Raw genomic sequence first — 19,565 nt, 5'->3', positions numbered from 1 at the left:
TAAGCAGGGGCAGACTGGAACACATTCAGCTGCTCGACTGACTATGAGCAGCCACGTCTTGTGACCTCTGAGTAATGCACGGAGGTCACAGTGTCACAGACAATTCAATCAGAAAAGAAGGTGGACAGAGTGTAGTGTGCGCTTTCTCCTTCCTCTGCGCTGGCAAGTGAGAACTGATAGCATGTGAAGAGGCTGAAGGTGATGTGATGGCCTTTAGGAAGATCTGATGGAATGTGTGTAGGCATGTTGGGAGGTCTGATGACATGTATGGGGAACTTGGATAGATCTGATGACATGTAGGGAGGCTGATGGGCATTTAAGGGGCATGTGGTGAAATTTGGTGGCAGGTGGGAAGGTCTGATTTGTGTGTGGAGAGTTATAATGGCATGCAGAGAGGTCTGATGGTCATATAAGGGACATGTGGGGAGGTTTATGGCAATTGGAGAGGTCAGATGGGCATTTTGGAATATCTGACATGCCTTTTAGGGGCATGTGGGTAGATTTGGTAGCATGTGGGAAGGCTGATTTGCATGTGGGGTGATACAATGTGCATATAGAGAAGTCAAAGGGACAGGTTAATAGGTCTGAGGGATTGTGGATGCAGAAACAATGTGAGATACTGTGAAGAGACTATAGGTAACCCTTTGAACCCTCCTCCGCTGGACACAGTAGCAAGGTAAGAGCCGTGCAGTGCAGATTTGTGTTGATTTTACGATTATTCTGAACTTTTTGGCAGTGTTGAATATTGTCTTTTTCTCTTAGCAATATATTGGAAGTTATGTTATATTTTCAATGTATGTGTATGGTATGTATGCTCATGTATATACTGGGTATAGGTATATGCACACACTTATCCTACTGCTTTGATGTAAAACAAGTAAACCACTTCTTAGTTTCCACTTCTGTGTATGTGTGTTTTCATATAGGCTGGTGTAACGTGAGCACCCCCAGTCATTTTAGAAAGCTGGCTCCTACTATACATGAACGTACCTCTGTATACACATATATATTCCCTACTATGTGTGGAGGAAAAAGTTCTGACATCAATGTGCATAGAGACTCCTCCTAGCGGCCACAGGAGTTATTGCGGGCTTCACGTTTTTACGTCTCAGTTGCCCCTGGTGGTTGAGGGCGGTATCGCACGTACTGTACTTCCTGTTTCCTACGCCCAGGGTGGGACAGCGGAAGTGTCAGAGCCGTATACCCGGTGTGTAGAGATCGGGCTACTGCCTTATAACCTGTCATCATGCCGGTAAGTGTCCCTGTTAGTAGCACACACTGCCCGATCATGTAATGTCAGCAGGGCTGTGTGTGACTTAGGGTGTCGGAGACAGTACGTCCACCCAGGAAGTGCTGGGCGAGGCACAGACATGTACAGATGCTGGTGTTAGGAAATTGTCCTTATATCTACAATAAACAGCTTTATGCACGACACACATACCAATGTGGCTGTAGCAATGCAGCAAGACTTTCTGTAGCTACTCCATGTTGAGTAACACAGATAAATCAGGGATCAGGTCGTGCATTGACTGCCATATTTAATAGCAGACATTAGAGGGATATAGCTGATGTCCTTTATACCCTGTCAACATGTGTCTCTTAGGCTTGTATGGAACTTCTCTATCAGCCTTTATAATAGCATACACCCTGTATTATATGCTGTGTGTTTTATGATAATCTTGCTGTGGAGGCGGATGCACATTTCATTGAATCAATAATAATGCACCTTTCCTGTAGTAAATGTCAGTATTTTGCCACTGTAAATGCTAGTTGGTATGACAGGATAACAAAGCATAATTTACAGTCTAAAGTTAATTTTATTATTGATACACGTTTTGTGGGATTCCACAATTTGAGGATTATTGATGTTACATTTGTATTTGTGGTGCAGAAAAATGGATGTAAGTTGTCTCATGGGTTAAATTTGTACCGAGTAAAAGATGCACTCCTAGTAAAATTACATGTATCGTTTGTGTGGTTAGACGAAAAAGAGGACATGATGTTTGGGCCAGGAAGTGGCTTTCAATGTATGAACCTTTTATGTGCCTGCTTAATGTTGTCCACACTTTATGAAAGAAAACTGGTAGTAGCTTAGTTTCTGTATGTGACAAGTGAATTTTGTTTTGACTAATAGAAATAGCTAAATTACTTTTTTATGTGATTGAATTTTAAGTTTCTTACAGTGTTCTGTAATGTTTTGATTTGTTTTTTTAAAACAGACATGTCAGTCATTTAAAGCTAACATTTCAGACAAGAAAAAATATATAATTGTATTAAATGTAAAGAAACTATGAAATACAATATTGCTGCATGTGTGGCCATCCTCTCCCCTTATATCTTTATTTGTATTAAGCTGTGTTGCAATCAAGCACAGACAGTGTGTTTTGCAGACAGTTAACACTGCTCTGCTCCTTACTAAAAGTCTCCATGTTAATGGGTTTGAGGGTCTCTGATGGCCTGTATTTAATAACTTATTGTGAAACTTAGCACCATGTTATTTCCTCTTCTCTTATTTTCTTATCTCCTCATGCAAAAACATGACCAAGTCCTGTGTCAGATTTGCCTTGCCGAAGACTAAGCTTAATAGAAATCATCTTCAGTGTTGGTGAACACACTGGCAATTTGATGTATGCAGTACATGTGTACCATTTCTTTTAAAGAAAGAAATAGAAATGGGTATGCCTGAACGAATATGATGCAAAACAGAGAGATACATGTATCACACATATTAAGTATTTGCCTCTTAACTGAAGACTGTCAAATAAAAGATGAATCTATGGTTCAAGTTAACAAAACTTTTATCATAGTGTAATGGGCTTAAAAAAACTAGTTTGCAGAGAAATTGGGAAGTAAAGAAAAGTGAACTTGCTATTTGTAAAACCTGATGAGAAAATGGTATACTATGTATGTAGTCAGGGGGGGAAATGTCTTAAGAATACATGTTTTCAGGAGCTTAATTTCTCACATTAATTTAAACTCTTAAATATAAGATTCACAAAAAAAAATATTCTGATGTCCAATTTTTATGACGACTTTTAAAAACTTACCAACAAGTTTATAAAGTATTCAGAACAAATTGGTGAACGTTACATTTTATTTCATTTTGAATCGAGTCACATGTAAAACAAAACAGAGGGTTCACTAAGATTGTCACTGAGTCACATGTGATATTGATACATGGGTCCTGTTTGTCATAGTATATAGGTTGTAGAAACACTCTGAGGCTCTAAGGGATAGTTTAGCAAAACTGTGTTAAGAGGAAGGCTATGAAAATGGCAGCTCTAATGCCAGGTTTTCTCCTTCCAAACTTTTGACACTTGCATAGCTTCCGTGACATTTGTAATGTATTTGGGGTTCACACCATTGGTTTTGCACAAAACTGCTTTAGGGCTTTGTGAGATTCCACAGTCATTGCTCGAACACTTAAAATGTTTGATTATCTGTCTTCATGTTGTAGGCCTACCACTCCATGTTAATGGAATCGGACACCAAACTTATTGGAAACATGGCACTGCTGCCAATCAGAAGCCAGTTCAAAGGACCTGCTCCTAGAGAAAGTAAGTCCTGCAAGGCTTTGTAAAGGTTTCAGTCACATTCCTGCTCCAGGTTTGTTGCAAGTCTCTGCTTGCTCTGTATTGATTTGATCTACACAGGTAAATAGTGTTTGAGAATTTTCTCTTATACTTGTTAATGGATTTTCCAGAATCAAACATTTCAATAATGTTGAAAACTAAAAAAAGAAAAAATCTGCACATTATATCAAAATAAACAGCAATGATCAAACCACACGGTGCAACAAATTCACCACCCACAGTAATTCATGATGTAATTGTAGTGCAAAAACGGCTCAGACATTCATATTGTAGATTAATGACCAATAGAAAGGCATAAAACCATGCAAATGCTCCATACCATAAATGTGCCTAGTTTGTTGTTTTATGGAATTTTTATTTCAGCCGTGGTAAGTATATTACCGTTAATACGGTAAATTTAACCCATCTTTCTGCTCCCAGCTCAGGAGCTGCGAACAAAAAGCTGGCGTTTTAAATTGCCTTATTAACGGTAATTACGCACACTCTTACCGTAATATCGGTAATAGTGTGCAGGCTGCGTTGCTTTTGGCAGTAACGCGGCCGATTGAATTCCCCCCCCCCCATAGGATTAATGACCTGTTACTACATCCTTTGACAGGGTTTCTCTTTTTTCCTCTATGTAAAGAGCAAGTAAATCCTACTATAATTTTGTCATATATGAAACCTGAAATTTAAAATACTTACTTCCGTTTTCTCCTGCCTTATCTCCAGATTAAAATAAAATATGGTGGAGTATTTCCTTGTCCTGCTTCACAAATCACATCAGTCATTTCAAGTTAAAGTGGGAAAATATAGCATGGTTATGTCGTCGGACAAATGTTACATTCCATACAAATCATTTCCACTAACTAACTATGTCCACAAGAGGGTGATCACCTGAGTACAGGTTGCGCACACTGGCTGATTGTGGTCACTGGCAGCTTTGATTAGATGTTTGTCATGCTTTTTGGGATAATTTTGGTTTAACACATCCAAATTAACAATCGTTCACAGCAGTGTGGTCTGTTTAAAGGCATATTATAAACCTGGTTTCAGTCCAGCTCCAGAGTAAGGGCCTGATTCATTAAAGAAAGTTAAGTAAAAAAAAATTGAGTAAGTAGTCTCCTGGACAAAACCATGTTACAATGCAAGGGATGCAAATTAGTTTTGTATTTTACACATAAGTTAAATACTGTCTGTATTTTCATGTAGCACACAAATACTTGATAGCTTATTTGTACACCTAAATTTAAAGTTGATATTTGTGTGCTACATGAAAAAACAGTCAGTATTTAACTTATGTGCAAAATATAAAACTAATTTGCACCCCTTGCATTGTAACATGGTTTTGTCCAGGAGACTTACTCATTTTTTTTACTTAACATTCCTTAATGAATCAGGCCCTTTAACTGAACCTGCCGAGCTGGACAGGTTTAGTTAAATATGCCATATTTTGCTATTACAGTTGGGGTCTGTTTTCCACGGTGTTCGGGACCTAAGGTTTTTGGGATAAGGGTTTTTTTTTTATAATTTGTAGCACCCTGATAAAATTACTAAATTACAAAACAATTACAGTTTCCTTTCTTTTTTGTTTTCTCATCCTCTTTCGGTTTTCATATGCTTTTAGATAACAAGTTTTTGGATAAGACTTACTTCTACAGGCTTTGCTATATTAATGTCCAATAGTAGGTTTACTTGATCTTTTAAATGCATTACGCTGTATTGACATTCAGCAAAAATATTATGGAATGTAATAAAACAGTAGTAGTAATGTTATATTGTGCCATTTTCAAAGTGACAATTTCATAATTCCTCTCTTTTGTTTCATTTTAGCCAAGGACACAGATATCATCGATGAAGCTATCATTTATTTCAAGGCTAATGTCTTCTTTAAAAATTATGAAATTAAGGTAAGTTATTTATAAATGTAGTATTGATTTGCTTTGTGTTGAGGCCTGATGTTTTGAGTATCTGAATGTTGGAAAGGGTGGTAATCCCATGGTTGGGTTTATTATCTCCTTACTCCTAACCAGTGAAGATTTGAAAATCATGACAAAACACCAGAGCTGGATTAAGGCTTTGGGGGGCCCGGGGCACTTAAGACAGGGGGGCCCCCTAAGATCTAAAATTAAGAGCAAAGTGTCTTCATTGTGTATAAGGCTGTAAGCATTGACACATCCTGCATTACAACACCTATAGCCAGCAGTACGACACTTACAGCTCTCCCAGAGGGCTCGCCTAGGTTGTCTGCATAAGAAAAGTCATTACTTCCACAAACTAAAATACTTTACATTAAAACAATCATCAAAACCCCACACTAAAACTAGCAATGATACCGCACACTAAAACTAGCAATGATACCGCACACTAAAACTAGCAATGATACCGCACATTAAAACTAGCAATGATACCGCACACTAAAACTAGCAATGATACCGCACCCTAAAACTAGCAATGATACCGCACCCTAAAACTAGCAATGATACCGCACCCTAAAACTAGCAATGATACCGCACCCTAAAACTAGCAATGATACCGCACCCTAAAACTAGCAATGATACCGCACACTAAAACTAGCAATGATACCGCACATTAAAACTAGCAATGATACCGCACACTAAAACTAGCAATGATACTGTACACTAAAACTAGCAATGAAACAATGAACAATGAAACTAACATAAAAAAATAAACATTGATAACATAACACCAATTTTGACTATATATGTCTGCATGCAGGGGTGGATTGGGAACTTAAAGTGGCCCTGGAAAAAAAGTCTGAAAATGGCCTCATGTGGGCGGCGCCAAATAAATGGTAGGCGGAGCGCAGTATGTGTGTGTACCCACTGTGTCTGTCCCTGTATGTATGTGCATTCACTGTGTCTGTCTGTGCACCCACTGTATGTGCCCAAGTATGTGTGTCCTGTTCTTGTCGCTTTCCCTACCTGTGGCTGCTGGTGTCTTTAGCTCAGTTGCTGCTTGTCTGGATCCTGGAATGTTGAGAGTCCTATCTGGAAAAAAAATGGGTACATTAAATTAAGAAAAAACTCTGAGCCCCTGCGTTAAATCAATAGCACACACGTTTAATAATTAGGCCTCCCTTCAGCCACATTAAAATAATAGCATTCACATTTGATAGAGATATTTTCCTCCAACCAACCCAAACATTTAAATTAATAGTATTCCCATTTAATAAATAAACCTATTTCCCTACCTCCAAACAGGCCCAGAAATAAATAGCATTTACGTTTAATAAATGTAACCATTTCCCAAAACCATCCCTGACATTAAATTATTCGTATTCACATTTAATAAATAGCCCTCCTCCCCAAACTCAACCCCACACTTAATAGTCCCAAACTAGCATTGAATTAAAACTCCTTCCTCCTTATCTTAAAATAAAAGCCCCCCCACTATTAAACTAAATTGCCCCACCATCACCCATTAGTCACCACCTATCTCACACCCCAATTTCATTGCCATAAACCCCCTGCCCCCAACCCCATTACAGTGACATAAGCCTCACTACCCACACACACACTATACTGACATAGGCTCCCCTGCCCACACACACTACATTAACACACACTATATTGACATAAAACACCCTCATACTTACCTTATTCTAGCCGCACTTCCTGCATTGTATACATGGGACTGCACCTGTCACGTGGTGCGCGTCCCATGTGACCTTTGCTTTTGACTGGATAGGACAGGGACGAGGCCACGTATAGGAGGGCGGGGTTTAACATAAGTTCCGCGGCCACAACAATTCTCCCCCGCTGGCACCCGTGATCCAGGAGAGGCCCATGTTAGACTGGTGACGCTGGTCCTGATTGTCGGTCGATACCCAATTATAAAAAAAAACAAACAGACCAAAAATATATGTAACGGAAAAAAAAAACTTCAAGCAGCCTACGGCCCTCCACATTAAGCCCCCGGCTTATCGGGAAAATTCCCGGTAAGCCCAATGGCCAATGCGCCCCTGTCTGCATGTGTGTAGCTATGTACGTATGTATACCCTTATATAATGCAGCAACTATGTTAGCGGATCCTCTTTTTTATTAATCAGTAGTGAGGTAGTTATCGAAGCCAGACACTTATTTTAAAGCTGTAATTAGAATATATATATATATATATATACCTAAAATCTTATTCAAGCAATTTATTACTTTAATAATGATTACTAAATTACGATCTGCCCCTCTTGTACGACTACATTAACCTGCCACTCTGGCATGGATTGGCTTTACCAGCATATTATTAATGTTTAAGTACTTTGTATATTTACTGAAACATAACTGAAAAAAAATTATATGTATATACATATTCAAGAAGACCCTTCATAGCGTATAGTTTTACTTGATCAAATATGTCAAATGTAGCCACCTATAGCAGCTAAAATAATATATATATATATATATATATATATATATATATATATATATATTATTCTAGCTGCTATAGGTGGCTACATTTGACATTTAATCAAGTAATAATCATGCGATGAGGGTCTTCTTGAATAAGTATATACATATGATTGTTTTATTTTTCAATTTGTATAAATATGTACATGAGCAGTAAAAGTGTGACTACTTACCCAGACACTTGTTCCAACTCCTTGGAGGAGCTGCGCAAGCTCAGCAGCTCCATTTCCTCCATCTTAAAATGTACAGCAGCAGCGGTGCTGCTGTACATACATCTATCAGACATTTAGTCTGTCGGGTGGAGGAGGGTGCGTTTACGTCAGCCCCCGCCCCTCTCCCACCGCGCGCACAAGCAAGGGAGTAATCGGATCACCAAATGACAGGTGAGGTGATCCGATCAGCGGGGGGCCCTCGGAGAGAGGGGGGCCCGGGGCACGTGCCCCCTGTGTCCCCCACTTAATCCGGCCATGCAAAACACTGAAAAAAACTCACACTTCGAATACAGTGTTTTCTAGATAATTTGATATCAATTGAACTACAAATATTGCAACTTATGTTTATGTAAATAAATATAAATGTGCAGGAAAGTAGGGATGCAGTTACAAACGTGTTTGCTAAATAATTAACTAAATCCAAATCATAATAAGCTTATTAATGATAAAATGTTATCACTAAATCACTAGTTCATGGATGCGATAACTATGTGTCTGCACATTAAAGTAACAGGATTTATATGCTGTTTGCTGAATACATAATATTATTCACCCTGTTCAGTAAATTAGAAGTATATTAGAAGGCATTGAGGCATTCTATAAACATAGAACGCCATGAGGTTGCAGGCCAAGCCTTAGACAACATGTTTCCCTATGTTATGTATCTGGCATGGCATGTTGCTATTTGTAGTTTCACAACAGCTAGAGAGCCATAGGTTGACGCCCACCTTACATCATCATACATGAGAACAAAATCCTTGCTGAGGGACCCATTATCCATTGGATCATCAGCCCTACAACATCCCATCTTCTCTCATCTCCCCTGCTTCTCCTCTGGGCACAGTTGTTTTTTCTTGGTCCCTAATTTCATTGTTACATTTTTCTCGCTTCTATTTTTTTACTTGCAGTTACCTGGTAGCACCTCTACTAAGTGACAGACTCAGCTTGTTTCTTGCTGGCACTATTTAGATGACTCTTTATGCATCATTCTACTTGTAGGAATTGGCCATGGGTTATGCTAGATTAGCAACCAGAGCTTTAGTAAATGCAGTAGTAGCAAAAGTCCTAATCAGCGGACAGCGCATGACTTTACATCAAAGGCTCTCTTTGAACTTCAATTAGAAACTATCATAAATTATGCTACAGGAGGCAAGTGTACCTTTTACAGAACATGTCTAAGCAATCAAAGTTCTGATGCGAGAGCTTCTTTCATCCCTCAGGCGGTAAAGAGTGCTGGAACCAGCCGTGAACTGCTGAGATGGTTCAAAGTTGTCAAACTTCTTGCTGAGCTCAGGTGGTTCCAGAACGCCAAAGAGGACGTTTTATTTTTTTTCTTCTCAAATGTTTTCTAGCCCACAAAAAGACATGTTCATTCCATCCCATGTTAGACGAAGTAAGATGAAGTTGCTTCTGGTGGTGATCCAGGCCAAGATATTATGGAATTTTATGGTACACTGAGAGGATCATCAACACTTCCTCCAATTTGCTTTCCAAGGGGCCCTCTGTCCTGACTCTGTGTTTATTGAAGTCATAACCTCCATGGCAGTGTCTCTGTATGTTCAACATCACAAGATCATCCAAACCTTCAGAAAGTCCATGGCTGGACAAACAAAAGACGTTCATAGTGCTATTGTCTTCTGTGTTCCTGTGTCTACTCTTCAACACAAGCCTGTTACTTCTTCCTTCTAGACAAGACAGTTCCACCCAAAGTTTAGTTTCTTCCATCATACCAACCTACGAATGACCATTCAGTACTGCTTGCTTGTGTTGAGTACTCTGGCGGCAGTCCTTCATGTGCAGTTCCATATGCACCCCATCCAGATTGCTCAATTGCAATAATGGAACAGGTCTTTTGGAGCATCTGGCTAGTCCCCTCTGTCTCACTTCAAGGGCTCTTGCTTCCTTGGAGTAGTGGATGGATCATATTCCCATCTATCAATGTCTTTCAGCTTCTCTAAGGGCCTTGCAAACAGCGACAATGGACAGTGTCACTACAGTCCACGTAGTTCCAAGACCATGAGGGAGGTTATTCTGTGGTGATGCGAATTGGTTATTATTATTAAAATAAAAACATGACAAAGCCTACAACTAATACAAGTATAGGCAGGAGCCTATACTGAAGTGACCTATCTTCTAGGCATTTAGAAAAAACTGAGGTCTGAGCTGGAGAGGATGGGCATAGTAGGGGAGGAATGTGAGGAACAAACAAGTTGATAAGTGTCTAAACTCCTAGTTCCACCTACTATACCCAATGTCTTGCAGTGTCACCCAATAAAGTAAGCGAAATCGATTTTACAGTGAGTAAAAAATCTTTTCTGATTTCAGCCGATACATTAGAGATGGACAAATGGGTGGAATACTTTCTGCGTTGCCAGAACCTTGACCTAGGTAAATGGTCTCTTTATCCAGCGATTCTTTTGATCTTTTAAATATCTGGGATCCCAAAAAATAGACTTGCTGGCATTGCAACAATCACAAAGTTCTTTTATCATGATTGTTCCAGTTCACTAGCAGTTTCCCTAATGCCACTAACTTCCTGAATATAGCGGAAGTTCTGGTTGGAAGGGACGCAATAGGTTTTCATCTCTACCAACTGAGATGGCTGGTCCCTGTATGCCGATTTGGTCAGCTAGCCTCAGCGTTTTACTCGCTGGTTAAATCTCCTACATTAGCTCTTGAGGCCATCATTTTTAAGTTGAAAGGTTTTTGCAAACAGTGATTTAGACTATGCTACAGATGAGTGAGCTGCCTTCCACCAAAGTCTATCATAGGTTCTGGAGATCATACTTTGTCTGATGATAGGAATACAGTTTTCTGCCTGAATATTTTTGTATTTCCTAGCCTGGAAAAAGACCTTGTCTTGAGATTTCCAAGGTGCAGGTGTCATTTTTCTTTGCTCCAGATGATAAAAATACTGTACAAGGAGATGGCCATGTTTGTCTGCCCCTTTCACTGTCACCTTAACTTTGTTCTGAATGCTCTACAGGTCGCTTCCTTTTAGACCCTTAGTTTAGTTTTGCTGGGCTTCTTCTATATGTAGGTAATCTTTCTGTTCACTCTCTGCCTCTGCTAGGTTTCTCTCTGAACTGGCAGCCATTTCTCAAAAGTCTCATTTCTTACTAGTTTTTCGTATACAATACATCGCTTGTTACCATTTTTTCAGCCTTGGTTGTCTCAAGCAAGAGTTGCTGAAGTCATCCTTCTACCGCATACTTGAAACCCTTGGGGGGCAGCACTTCACTGCATGAATGTGGTGTACGACTTACAGATATACATGTCTAGAAGGTTAAGGTCACTGGTTCCCTCTGGGTTTACTGTGCACTCGTCCAACACGGATGGTCCTTTCTGGGCAGTGCATCAGGAGCCCTCAGCAGACGAGTTCTGCAGAGCAGCCACCTGGTATTCACTGCATGCTTTGCTCAAGGTCTACAAGGTAGGCATTACCTGCTTTTGCACCATAAAATCCTTATCTTCAAGGCTGCAGAGGAGCACAGCCCAGACAGGAATACCAAGTTTCTCTTCTTTTTGTTCTTGTCTCCTTGTGGAACTAGTGATAAACTCCGTGCCCTGTCTCCCAGGGGGTTGGAAATTTTAAAGTGAGAGCAAAAATCCCCTTATTATGCGATTTTGAAATATAAGAAAAAAATGGAAAAAGTGTGCATACAAATTTCTACACTCAGCTGCTGAGACATAGCATGTGGACTTTTATGCTATGTGTACGTAGTGCAAAGGCAGTATGTTGTGAGTTCATGTTGAATGAACAACACCAACACTCACAGGTACATTGTTTGATATTAGATAACTTATTTTAAATCCTGTATTTTATTTTAGAATGAAGCTGACCGGACATTAATATATATCACTCTCTACATTTCTGAGTGCCTGAAAAAGTTGCAGAAGGTGAGAATTTTTAGCAGATTTTAATTGTGTTGGGGAGCTTCTATGGATATAAATGTTAAAACTTGTGCAAGATTGAAAACACCCAAAAATGTAAACAATGCCCACAAAGCTCATATTTTTAAATTTTAAAAATTTGTATGCAAGCAGTTTATAACTGATTTATTAAATTCTGCACGCTAATAATTTAACCTTTTCTATTCAAAGCATGACTATCCAAACAGGTGCTTTGTTCATTTGGTGCATATTGATGTCAGCCGGGCTCCAAAAGAGTCCATCCTTTACTTTACCTGTTTCCATTAGCTACACAGAAGCTTTGCATTGCACTGACTGAGGATTTTTAGATTAAGGTCTCTTTCTTGGTGCCAACTTGAGCTGATCTCCTACATCAGAAGATTGAAAACTTAAAAGCTAGTTATGGAACCATTATCTGGTTAATATATTTATTTTTTTGTGTTTTTTTTTTTTTTTTCTTCTTTTTTTAAACCAGTGTAATTCTAAAGGACAGGGGGAAAAGGAAATGTACACCCTGGGGATTACAAACTTCCCCATCCCAGGAGAACCAGGGTTCCCCCTCAACGCCATGTATGTTAAACCTTCCAACAAACAGGAAGACGGTAAGACTCTGTCCTGGGAAGAAGGCGGGGGCAGATTCCTGTATAGATCTGTGTTATTCTGGACGTACGTACATATTTCAGGGAGGATTGACTTCTGTAATATCTCAATTTAGGCATACACATTAGCATCAGATGATTCTTAACCATATTGTAAATTAAAAAAGGTGATTGCACCACACACAATAGAGCTTTGATAGAACTATTTTAGTGCATGTGCAATGAAGGGCAGTTGAGGATTGTTAGACTTTTATTGTACTATTACAGTATACACATTTCACCCTTTGAATGGAAAAAATCCACCAAAATGTTTTGTTCTATTGTATTGGATACATTGTCATCACCATGTGCTAATTTGTAACAATTAAAAAAAATAAAAAAAAAATACATTGGATTGAAAGATCGGATTATAACCTGTGTCCACAGTCATTTTAATCAATCACATAAAGATAGACCAGTCACGCACAAAAAGACAATTACATTTTTGCCCTTCTGTTATCTTTTTCTAAAATTAACACAATGTTAATTATATTTTAGACTGAATATTCTGCTAGCAGTTTGTTTGCATTTAGAATGGACAGATGTAGCAGAGGGGTTAGCAGATTCAGAATTCTTGTATAATGTCTTCTGCTGGTAAACACTTATATATTCATAAATACAATACATTTCCTGTCACGCTTACCGGTTTAGAACAAAATATCGATATCTAGCACATCTGCAACATGTACTAGCTTGTACTATTGTTACATGCAATATAGTGTTGTTCTCTTCTTCTTCCAGAGGTGATGAGGGCCTACTTGCAGCAGCTGAGGCAAGAAACTGGTCTGAGGCTGTGTGAGAAGGTGTTCGACCCTCAGAATGACAAACCGAGCAAGGTAATCAGCTGTCGCCTTCCTGTTACCTGCCATACATGTTTCTATACTCTGGTTATACTGCTAAACTATTGTTTTATGTGACCCTCTTGTGCTTCTTAGAACAGTGGTACCTAACCAACTTGGGATTGTACATAACAAATTTATACAATTTATAGCATATAGTGGACCAAATAAAATTCATGATTCCCACTTGGGGCACCAGTTTACAGGTTGCACACCGCTGGGTTAGAGCATGAGAGGAGATAACCTAAGCCCTCCCTCTAAGCACTTTTACTGTGTTCACTCTCCATATCCACAGGTTTGCATGACTTGACCCACATCTAATTGATATCCAGGTTATTCTTACAGCTACCATTACAAGTAGTAGCAGTAATTAAAATAAATTCTTGTTTAGCATTTATGAGATGCACGAAATGTCACTTTTTATATTGCTTATCTGTCTTACTGAACCAATTGTACCATGTTGTTGGACTGTTGTTTGCTTGTCTACCCATGTAATGTGTTTTTGACATTTTAATCAAAATATTACTTTTTGTCACTAAGTTCACTATGTTTACTTAAGTAAATAAGCTAAACAAGTAATGACTTATTATTTCTTGGCACCAACCTTTTGTGTGTCCCTTTTGCTGAATCCATGGCCATATAAACTGTACTTCCTGAATTCCACTTGTGAATAAACTTTTCTAGCCGAAAACTTTTTTAATGCTGTTTAAAACATGTTCCATTACTAAACAAATTTAACAGTATAATTGAATCAATTTATTTTTCTTTTTAGTGGTGGATGTGCTTTGTGAAAAAACAGTTTATGAACAAATCTCTGTCTGCCCCTGGGCAGTGAAGTGAGGAACAAAAAGTGGACTAAAATAACTGTATTCCAAATATCAAATTAAATTGTTCCATTTTGAACTAAACTTTTATATTGTATTGTAATATGAATGGTCATAGTCTGAGCAAGCAAAATCTGGTACTTGGGGGGGATAATCAGTGTTAAGCTGGTGCTTAATAAAAGTAATCTTTGATATTTGACTGGTGGATTTGTAACTCCACTGGCTGGAGCAATTATTGTTAACACACACATCCTCTCCTATATGCTAATAAATACATTGCATATATACTCTGACAGTGCTTTGTTCTCTTGGGATGGAAACGGGAAAAAAGTACAATATAGGAGACGAAAGAGTGTTAGAAGATCACTGAGGTTATAGGGTCTTGTGCAGTATTTTCGAGGGGTAATTCCACCATAACTATTTCTCATGCAAAAAATACCACAATGCTCTTCTTGTACATATAGTATGTGTGGTTATATATATATATATATATATATATATATATATATATATATATATATATATATAACATTACAAACCTACAAATACCAAAACAGTGTTTTATATTTGATGTTGTAAAACAGTCACTACTAGTAGTGTATTATACATAAGATTTAGGGAATGGTTTGGTTTTGATGCCACCTGATTACTTTGTGATACTCTAGCCTTCTTTTCCCAAATATTGTTTTTTAGCACAGAACAAAAAAATATAGAGCAGGATTTTCCATTTAAAAAGAAAAAAAGGTGTGTTTCATATTTCAGAAAGATTAAGGGCTATATTTACTAAACTGCGGGTTTGAAATAGTGGAGATGTTGCCTATAGCAACTAATCAGAATCTAGCTGTCATTTTATAGAATGTACTAAATAAATGATAACTAGAATCTGGTTGCTATAGGCAACATCTCGACCCATGTCTGATATTAAAAATCGTATTGAGTTTCTATAGGAAACATGAAAGTAGATCATACAACAGAAATGCCTTTGCTTTTTAAACAGGATTTAAGTAGTAGTTGCATAAACCCAGAAGCACCTTTGACCATATATGCGAAGCAGGCTTTGCAAGCAACACTACCTGTTCAGAGTGCAATAAAGTGGGCAGGTGGACAGTACAACAAACACCCCGTGGGAGATACCCCTACTTCTACATGGGTGGGGATCGTAACCAGCGAGGAGAGCCATATTTCCCTTTAGTGTGGTTTAAAGCTTGTGTGTTACTGACATAAATAATATGCATGAACGAAGTTGCATGTGAATGCTTAAAGTGGATCTAAACAAAAAACGAAAACCCTTTTGAAATTCCACTGTGATGATAACACTGAGTTGTAAAGATGATAAAATATGTGCTGCCAAAAAAGGTCAGCTTGTAAGTTAGGAGGATGGGGCATGACTATGAACACTGTAACCTATGCAGCTGTTTTTTTGTGTCTGAGATATAAGGGGCTTGAAATCCATTACCTCCAAGATGTGTCCTTCGTTTTAACCAGTAAGGAAGGAGCCACCTTGTAAATGCTGAACTTGCCATTATTGCTTCTCAACTGGCCCCAGCAGATCATAAGCATGTCCTGAGTGTTATGTCTGGCTTTCAGTCAATATTCACTGTTTGCAAATACTGACCTGTCTGTGTCCCTCTATACTGGCTATTTGTCCTAAGTTTTCGGCCTGCTTTAAACATTTGCTTTCTTAAATTGTCCATATCCAGGTGTTCCTCTCACTTTCATTCTATGTGCTCCCTTCAATGTATATTGTATATTTGTCCTATCTGTAGGGGTGTCTGTTTTATTTTCTACATATATACATAAATATAGGGATGCCATGATACCATGCTAAGGACCATTTAACTGTGCCTACAGCTCTCAGCCATAGGTTGCCAGACCTCTCTTGGGGCCTCTTTAAAATGTTGCTTTGGGGCCCAGGTTTTTGAAAAAATGTTATTTAAAGGAATGTCTAATTTTATAAGAAACAAGAAAGGGATAGGGAAAAGAAACGAGCATGTGTCTCAGCTGAGATTTCTTTCATTAACTCAAACCCTCATCCATTACACCTCAAAATTTAGATGTTATACATCATGTAGTTACTTAAACTAGAAGTACTACTTATGCAGGTTTGGGGAAGATCCAATGTCTAGACTATCAATTCCAGGCAATAATAAATCATTAGCAGCTGTTGGATGCTTCAAATGTAGAAACACATTCATGACAAACTAGCAGCAGTGTAGTTGCAGTATGTGTCAATGTAAATAACAGGACCAGCAGATGAGATTATTTCTAGTTATGCTTCTGAATAATTTTCTGCATATACATTGTGTTTTAATTTAGAGACTATGCAGTAGGGTGTCTCTTTAGTTTAATTTTATTTTCTTTGCTTTTACTAGCAGCATTCTCTATGAAAACACTGCTATAGTCAGAGCAGGTATAGGTGCCTCTTCTCTCTCTCCCTGGGGAGGTTGCCTGGTCAGCTGTACAGAAACAGTGACCTAGGACCTGCTGACTACAGCTGAGCACTGGACCGGCACTTCCAGTCCCATTCATTTTCCAGTTTTGAGTACACTATTGCGCTAGGCTGGTGTTGGTGTGCGCTACTAAACATGGGTTTCTCTGCCTAGTAGAACTAGAAATAGGTAATACTTCTCTTTTTGTAGTCATGGAGCACATGCCTCTAGTGGGGTGTAGTCGTTGTGGTTTGTGGAACTGGTTTGTTTTTAAAGAGTAGAGGTAGATTGGGTAAAAATGTGAGTAAAGAGAAGGATGTTTATTGGGTGTATGTATCCGGGGTATGTGGTAAGGGAAAGTAGTAGGGTAAAGTGAGAGGAGGAGCTCAGGGGCTGATGTAGGGGGCACTAGCTGAGAGCATGAAGTATATGGACTGATCGGATAGGTTTGTTGTATAAATATGTTCAGGTGTGAATTGTATGTTCAGAGTGATGGTTAATAGTGTGGTAGGAGAGATATGGGGAATACTGGGTGAGGTAGGTGTATATAAGGGTGTTGGGTTTGAGTGGGTGGTGGAGAGTGCTCAGTGTATGTAGGTTGGAAGAGTATGTGTCGGGGGGAGGTATTTGGTTGGAGTGGACGTGGAAGAGTCCTAGTTGTTTGGAGGAGGGAAAGGTAGAGAGAAGTAAATGGGCGGAGTGGTGTGTGTAGGGGATGGGGGACCAAGAGGAGGGAGGTGGGGGGGAGAGGGAGTAGGAAGGAGGTATTTTTGCAAGTAACCTAAAAGAGCAGGTATATGAGAGATTGAATAGGTAGAGGTAGTACAGATGAGGTTTCAGTAGAGGGATAATTCTGGGTATTAAAGATAAGAGTGCAATTCAATGGATAGAAAAAGTATAATAGAGTAAGAGTGCCTGTGAAAATAATAGGATAATGGGGAAGAGAAAGATGAAAGAGTGAATGAAGACACAATAGGATAAGAAACAGGGAATGGGGCAAAAAGGTTTTTATAAAGGGACTGAGAAATGTAAATTGGAAGAGCGAACACAAATAAAATTAACTGATAACTAGACAGTATACACGGCTACAAAATTCTCCGCTACAATAAGTTCTCACATGTCCAAATAACATTTTAGCATAAAAGATTCTAATTTACTTCTAGACTTACACTTGGAAGACACACAAGTGTTCAATCTTGATCATTGTTTCTGGCCCCTTTCAACAGTCCTAGTAGTCCAAAACAATAGGCAGTGCTCACTGAAAAACACATACGATAATGCAGAGCAAAAATTCAAATGTTCAATTAGTCCGGTTCTGGCTGATACGATGTCAAATATAGTAAACCGTTCTATCAGTTCTGTATCTCAAGATACGTTTCAATTTGTATCTTGGTGGAAGTACGCTCAGACTGCAGCATACGCACAAACGTAAGTACAATAAAAGGTGACATCAGAACACATAAAAAGTTATAAAATAATTCTTTATAGTATAATCATTTGAAAACTAGAAGAAAGTCTTGTTGTGTGAGGGATGGAATTCCAGAGAGTATGTGCAGCCTAAAAAAAGTCCTGTAACCATGAATGGGAGATTGGATTAGAGACGCAGATTTCATGTGGAGCACAGGTGTCGATTTGGAAGTTATATTGAGACAAGTGAGGAAGATGTATGTTGGTGTAGTTTTATTGATGCTATCCATGTATGATAGAAATATTTTATATTTGATTAAGTAAACAGACAACTAGAGTCTGCAGAGCGGATCAGTAGTAAAAGAACGATTTCAAAGGAAAATCTAGCAGCTATATGCAAAATAGGTTGTAAAAGTAAGAGTCTGATTCAGGAAAGACCAGTAAGGATAGTGTTGCACAAATCTCATACATCGAGTATTGTATGAACTAAAGTTTTTGCAGTGTCTTGTATGAGATATGTGCATATTCTGCAAATGTATAGTATAATTTAGATATACAGTATGTTACAGGATTTAGATGTAGATTGGATGTGGGATCAAAGGATAGTTCTGAGCAGGGCCTGATTAAGGGTTCTGGCCGCCCTAGGCTAATTAGGCCGTAGCGCCCCCCCCCCCCCCTCCTCCGAATATATTTAGGTGTATAGGAACACTCCTGAATATGAATGTTCAGGTGTATTCTCCAGCATTCAAATTTAGACAGATTGTGCCATTGTCTCTTACCTGTTCTTGCTCTTCTCTCTTGCAACTTTGTTATCCTCTCGCTGGCTTCTGGAAAGTTGGCGTCCTGTTTTGAAAATGCAAAAATGTTTTATAATGCAAACCCTGAATGATTAGGCCCTTTAGTTAAAACAAAACACTCCATTATGGCCAGCTAAAAGTACCCCATTGGACAGGCATATATAAGCAATATCTGAATATTTGTTGTCAATCAAATACAAACCTCTACCAGCCCCATCTCACTAATATTTAGTATTCTAGTGATTGCTGAGACCACCCATGTGACCACCACACAATCATGAGATTCTGCCCCCCAAAGCGGCTCTATTTTTTAAATACCACCTGCAGTCATTTTCCTTAACCACAACCCCCCCCCCCCCCACAGCTATTTTCCTTAACCCCTGCTGCAGCCATTTTCTTTACCTCCCACCCTGCATCCATTCCCCTTGCAGCTATTTTCCTTACCTCCACACTGTAGCTATCCCCCCCCCCGTCACATCAAAACTCCCCCAGTCACATATATCAGCCC

General features: G+C 38.8%; 1 protein-coding gene across 1 annotated transcript; it reads left to right on the top strand.

Moving 5' to 3' along the window:
* The first annotated feature begins 1,135 nt into the window (after nucleotides 1-1,135).
* ARPC3 (actin related protein 2/3 complex subunit 3) lies at nucleotides 1,136-14,618 on the top strand. Its single transcript, XM_075178383.1, has 7 exons — nucleotides 1,136-1,252; nucleotides 3,458-3,557; nucleotides 5,406-5,482; nucleotides 12,043-12,111; nucleotides 12,599-12,725; nucleotides 13,503-13,597; nucleotides 14,373-14,618. The coding sequence occupies exons 1-7, from the start codon at nucleotides 1,247-1,249 to the stop codon at nucleotides 14,433-14,435; spliced, it is 537 nt and encodes a 178-aa protein (XP_075034484.1). The 5' UTR covers nucleotides 1,136-1,246; the 3' UTR covers nucleotides 14,436-14,618.
* Nucleotides 14,619-19,565: the final 4,947 nt, after the last annotated feature.

The sequence above is a fragment of the Mixophyes fleayi genome, chromosome 1 (assembly GCF_038048845.1).
Source record: "Mixophyes fleayi isolate aMixFle1 chromosome 1, aMixFle1.hap1, whole genome shotgun sequence".
Classification (NCBI taxonomy): domain Eukaryota; kingdom Metazoa; phylum Chordata; class Amphibia; order Anura; family Limnodynastidae; genus Mixophyes; species Mixophyes fleayi.
This window is presented reverse-complemented; position numbering and strand designations above follow the sequence as displayed.

Bases quoted from the DNA above. Each gene is read 5' to 3' on its own strand.
- ARPC3 (XM_075178383.1), top strand. The intron at 3,558-5,405 runs GTAAGTCCTGCA...GTTTCATTTTAG, and splicing joins AGGACCTGCTCCTAGAGAAA to CCAAGGACACAGATATCATC. The intron at 12,726-13,502 runs GTAAGACTCTGT...TTCTTCTTCCAG, and splicing joins TTCCAACAAACAGGAAGACG to AGGTGATGAGGGCCTACTTG.